The sequence below is a fragment of the Orcinus orca genome, chromosome 11, assembly GCF_937001465.1.
Source record: "Orcinus orca chromosome 11, mOrcOrc1.1, whole genome shotgun sequence".
Taxonomy (NCBI): Eukaryota; Metazoa; Chordata; class Mammalia; order Artiodactyla; family Delphinidae; genus Orcinus; species Orcinus orca.
This window is the reverse complement of record NC_064569.1, coordinates 94700796-94706795: the sequence shown is the minus strand read 5'-3', so window position 1 is coordinate 94706795 and position 6000 is coordinate 94700796. Positions and strand designations below refer to the sequence as shown.

General features: G+C 43.1%; 1 protein-coding gene across 16 annotated transcripts in view; it reads right to left on the bottom strand.

Moving 5' to 3' along the window:
- Positions 1-2086: 2086 nt before the first annotated feature.
- TNRC6B (trinucleotide repeat containing adaptor 6B) overlaps positions 2087-6000 on the bottom strand; it is a 251404-nt gene continuing 247490 nt past the window's right edge. For 15 of the 16 annotated variants that reach the window (XM_033404923.2, XM_033404928.2, XM_049693900.1 and 12 more), the window contains 2 exons: positions 5147-5286; positions 2087-4198 (listed from right to left, as the gene is read on the bottom strand). In XM_033404923.2, the coding sequence (XP_033260814.1) occupies positions 3811-4198; positions 5147-5286 (528 nt within the window). In that variant the 3' untranslated portion in view covers positions 2087-3810. Of the gene's footprint in view, positions 4199-5142; positions 5287-6000 lie in introns of those variants that run through there. The other variant, XM_049693904.1, reaches the window with a different exon arrangement.

Below are 6000 nucleotides of genomic sequence, written 5' to 3'. Positions count from 1 at the left end.
AGCAGATCTTCAGAACAGCAATTAAAATGAGCACAACGGTAGCTGGGAGCTAAAAAAGTAAAACCACTTGTTCCTTATTAGATTCTTCTACTTTCTCCTCCTCCCTTAACAAACGGAGGTAAGACGGACATTCTTCATTAACAGAACAGTCCATAGATACTTTTTCTCTAGTAATGCCTACATTTAAATTTGTTCCAAAAATTATTAACCTATATTTCCTAACTCTTTACATAGATTCTCAGCAATCCAACCGTACTACTTTACAGATTAGAGTTACTTTTTTTTTTAAGCTGTTGTTTCTTTCTTTGATCCTTTCTTTTGTTGCTGGGGTTGGGGAGACAGGGTGAAAGGTTCCTTTAAAGAAAATCAAAAGTTCCAAGGGGAGATTTAAATGTTCAGTCTTAAACGGAAAGGAATAAAGTGATGGCATTCCCATTTATACACACCAAACACTCTCCCACTAAATTATGCACAATTTCCAATGAATCCATGCTAGAGCACTTATAAAGCTTAATCCTTCTCCCATATCTTTTAAGCTCGTGAATTTACCTGTTGCTGCTAAATTGATAATTTTTAAAAAATATTTCTTTCTACATGTTTTAAAATGTGTGATCCCCAGTATGACAATAATGTTTGGAGACTTTTCTTTTTACATTTTAAGTAAAAATTGTTTAAACTTTCTGAAGTTTCAGGAACTTGTAAAAGTTTATTAACAGGAAAGAAACAGCCGTCTATCTAGGATAAGATATGGTTAAATAAACCATCTTCCAAAATCTGGCTTCCTACCCTAGAATTCCTGAGAACGCTTGCAAATTTTAAAGCAGGAAAATAAATGTTAAAAACAAAAAACACTGTTAAATGCTCCCAGAGTTAGTCTTCATCTAAAATATATATTTATATGTATATATATATGCACTTTTTGGTCTTTTTTTAAGTTTTCAGTTTTTTTCCCTTTAAGCTTATGATGGAAGAACATTTTAGCTTCTCATGTTTATTTTTACATATTTCAAATCCCTCATTATGTCTTGTAAACAAGAGGGGCTCTAGCACCCGGCTTTCACCGTAGTATCGTTAAGGAACTCAACTAACCCATAGTGCAGGTCAAGGAATCAACAGGCAGGAAAAGAGGAGGGTGGGGAGGACATGCCAGGGAACCAAAAGCGGCAGTGGACAGTCACCACTGGCTCGCGTGAGCCTCAGGACATGCTCCCGGCCCAGGGACACTCAGATTCAGCCTTCTGTAGATGTGTGAACACAGCTGCTCTTCACCTGGAGGCCACCACACATGCCAGGGTTTTGCGCCCCCAGGCAGAGAGCAGTCGGTGGGGCTCGAAGGAGACATTTTGTGCATGGGCAGAAGTGGAAGGGGCATGGTGGTGATGAAAACCGGAGGGCACAGTTAGTTTTCTAAAGGCATCCGATGGGACCAAACCAACGCTAGAAACTCAAGTTTGACCACCCACCCACAAAGGGTTCATAAAGACTTGCACGAGCAAGCACTCACTTGAATTACGCACGTCAATCTCTTTTGAGGCTAGGTTTATCATCAATAGAGTAAACCGAGAGGACTACAGAATTCCCATTCTTTGTCTCACAAAACCACTTAAATGCAAATAATTGGTTTTTGCCTTTTCCTATACACAGCCACCCACCCACCCACAGACACAAGCTAAAAGTCAAATACATTATTAGGCATTGTTGTATCCTTCGCTGAAGATGCTGAAGAAAGAAAAACTCCCTTGTCCTCACTAGCAGCAAGTTACAGAGGACAGTAGAGGTCTGCTCCCACCAAGGGTTGGAATGGGCAGGTATTTGCTGGTACAGAATGTCGGCACTTTATGTTAAACAGTATAATGCAGACTGGGATGTCCACACAAGTGCTACCACGTTACCGGCACACGCCCCCCCCCACCCCCGCCCCGCCAGCCATCTGTTTTGTATAAAGGGGTACCCTTCAGGTCTGCTGTAACTCTTCACAAAAAGCAGTTTGATACATTTTGATTCCAACATAAGTACATACATGTTGGTGATAACTGTGGATTAAAAGTTGCCCCCTATTCGGCCCAGAGTACTACTACATTGATGCTTAAAAAAAAAAAGTCTTTAAATACCGAAATAAAAAAAGCAACATTACAAGGGAAAAAAAAAGAGGTCAAAACCCAAAAAAAGGTGCAATACTTAAGTCTTTGCTAAGTTATACCTGCCTAAGCAAAACCACATACACAGGAAATACACAACACAGAGAAACAAAAGGAAACGCTTGAAGTACACACTGGTTTAAGAACATTCGTTAAGTAAACGTTTCTGTCAGTGATGGCCTGGTGCTGTAACACGCCACGGCCTGGCACAGGTAACGCTCAGCAAGAAGGGGGCAGAGAGGGAGGAGCTGCGGATGCTTGCAGGAGGCTGCTCACAACTTATTTTTTTTCTGTTTTCGTAAAATGTTAAAGAGAAACAATAGAAATTTTAAATTCAGCATTACCTGACTTTCTGACCAATTTCTCATACCCGATTACACAACAAAGGGGGAACACAGTTTTTCTGCTTTTGAGACATCACATCATTAAAAGCTACCTTACTGTCTGTTCCCATTCAGACTAATGAAAAGGCCAGCATGAAATTTAACAGATATTCAGATGTGCCTACTAGTAGCCACTTACTTCAAAAAAACAGAAATAAATAAACACACAGTTGCTCCAAGAGGTACCTCCTGCTTTCCTAGTTTTGGGGACTTGGCAGTGTTCCACTCTACTGCTCGCTCAAAAGAAAAGAGACAGAAAACTCACGCTCGGGCTACTTTGCAAATGTAAAGGAGCTCCCTGCTTTCCTCATTAAAAAGCACTCTGTTCATCTCAATACAGCCCAACGGGGTGGCTTCAGTAGCAGTGGCTCCCCGAGGTGCTCGTGCTCCTGTGTTCTCATAGTTAAAAAAAATAAAAATAAAAATAAAAAGCAGATGGCCGGCCAGCCAGCCTGCGGACTGTCAGCAATGCAGCTTTCTGAGAAATCAGGATGGGGAGAGGAGGAGGACACAGGAGCGCGCGCGCGCGCGCGCGCACACACACACACACACACACACACACACACACACACACACACACAGAGACAGAGAGAAGGATGCACGCGAATGCACATGAACACACGTGCACACACATACCAGAACGAGCATGCCTGGGCAGTTACATGTGCCAGAACACACTGGTATTTACCAACCAGCCAATCACAATTTTTTTCTTTTTTTTCTTTTTTTTTGTTTTTTTTTTTAGGTTTTTTGTGTTTTTGTTTTTAAAGTGAGGCTCCGTCAAGTCTTCCCTCCCCCACCCCAACAATTCTTTTGAATTCCCCTCCCTCCCAAACATGGTAGACCTAAGGACGGAAACACACCCAGTGCAAACAAAGTTAAAAAGCTATTTTTTTTTCAGTATATATGTTTCTTAGCAACAACTTCCATATAACATGAAAAAAGTGAAAAACTAGAAACTAATTTTTTTAATTTTTTTGTGTTTAAATTTAAATGGTATGTGTACTTGCTTCACATTGTCTTTCTAGGTTGGCGTTCATGATTCAAGTATTTCAAGAGTGATATGTTCTCTTTTTGGATTCATATTCCAAACGAAAAAACTGAAGTTATAAGGGAGGCAACTATGTGCTCAGACAGTCTGTCAATGACCCACCTTTTTTTCTCTCTCCGTTTTCTTTTTTCCTTTTAAAAATGTATTTATTGCAAGTTGAAAAAAAAAACGAAAAGGTCAAGTTAGTGCTGCTGCTGTTCCAAAAAAGGTCACGAGGTCAGAGTTGAAAGTTCTAAGTTCAGATTGAATCCGACCCTCCTCCCAGAAGGTCACCAGGTAGTAAAGGAGCAGGGCTGCCCATCCTATGGGGGTCTTCCACGGTCGGGACTCCCCACAAGCTAGAAGAATAGTTTGGGGGTCCCCACAATGAAGCGCCAGCAAGATCGGCCCCGCTGCTGCCACCAGCACTGCTGCTCCATTGCCCGAGCCCTGTGGACCCACCGAAAAGATTCAGAGCAGGTCCGACGGGATCTGACTGGGTCTGGCCGGTCTCCAGGGACTGCCAACCCGCTGCGGGTGCACTCGGGGTTGCCGCAGGGGTAGGGGGCTGAGCTTGTGCCAGAAAGCGGCTAACTTCATCATCAGTGGCAAACTCAGCCAGGATGGTAGTGTTTCCCAACACACACCTGGAAAAAAGGGGAGGGAAAGAGCTATGCATTTGAGGAAACTCCTAAAAGCATGCATAGGGACTGAGTATTTTGAGTCCTCACTACTCAAAAGTGTGGTCCTTTGACTAGCAGCTTCCACCTCCCCTGGAAGCTTTTCAGAATCACAGGATCGGAACCTGCATTTTAACCAAGAGGTGACTGAGAAGTACTGATTGAGAACAACGTATCACTCAATCTCCAGATATCCAGACTACTGGAGAATATTATACATCAATATCCCTTGGGACATGGAATTTGTATGTCAAGTAAAATGTCGTCTCTTTTTTTTTTTTTTTTCCCCTTGGGGGTAAAAGATCACAGCCCCAAGCATCAAGGTGACCCAGCTCCAGGCACCTAAAGTGCTGCTTTGTCTCAGGGCCGGGCTCACTGCCTGACCTCCCCATCACTTGCTTGTTCCGTGTGTACCTTTCTGTCATGGCATCTGCAGCCACGGGGAGTCAGTTCCTCCTGTTCACCACCTTGACAGTGGCGGGGAAGAGGATGGCCAGAGTCTGATCCAGCCCCACTTACTTCAGGCAGAACCCCTGCTACCACTAAGACCACAATATCCATCATCACCCACAGAGAGGCCAAAGAAAGCAGCTATAGACCCTATTATGAAAAGGGACAGCACTTACAGCGTCTCACATTTCATCAATACTGGGTTTGTTTCATGGTACTAAAAATTTACTCACTGCTTCACAAATCTGTTACTTTTGGAATTCTGCTTATCGGATACAAACAGGACAATGCATGCTTACGCAAGTAGAAGGGATCAGCCACCTCGGCACTCAAGCAGTTGCTCATGTCAGGATGCCGTTTGTGTGCATGTTCTCGTGCATCTCTGTTTAATTAAGCAGGTGCCCGAATACTCACATGTGCCTCTTCATGCATGTTTGTCTCAGTGAGCGTAGGCTGGGTACTCACATGTGCAGTGCAGTTTGGGCCTTGGCCGCCTCCTGTTTGGTGCTGTATCGGATCAGGGCGGTGCCCTGGGTTAGGTTCAGATGGAATGTCAGCAGTGGGCCATGCTGCATGCAGATGGTTCTCAAGGTTGACCCATCAATCTAAAGAGTAATGACAGTCATGAGATAAAAACTGGTGATGGGGTGGGAAAGGAAGTCAAGTGACCTTTCTTATATTTGAGAATGAGAAGGACTTCCGGTTCGTAAATAACAGCATTAGTACTAAATAAGTCTAGGAGAGACAAATGAAGAACTCGAGGCAGGGAAAGACTGCACTGAATACAGGTCTTCAAGGCAAATCTTAAGATATTCAAAGCACTGGGCTCAGATCTAATGTGGCCATTTTGCAGATAAAAAATTTGTATAAATACAGCTCAAAACAAAAGCATATGATTCAACCTGTGGTCTGTTTTCCTTAAGAGGTAAACAAGTAAACCTATACTGATTGGTAGAGCCTTAAAAAGCAGAAATAAGACGGTAACCAAATAAGAATGTAAGAGAACATGCAAAGTTCTGAGCATGATTACTCATGTAACATTCTTCCAATCTCACAAAAAGCTACAGAGAAAAGACACAGACAAGAAAGGCACTGCTGACCACCTGACGATTCAGAATGCTGACGGTTGACCCAGCTCAGACGATTCTGATGTCTCCTTACTCCTACTCTCGTCATCTCAAGGAGAGACTCTACGTCTACCTACTTCTTAGTGCCTTCTGCTGCCCTCAGCCAGCGTGACCAATGGTTTTTTTTATAGCTGCTCACCCTAGTCAGACTCTCAGCATTAGGGTGTTCAGTGATTAGGGACAATTGCCCTT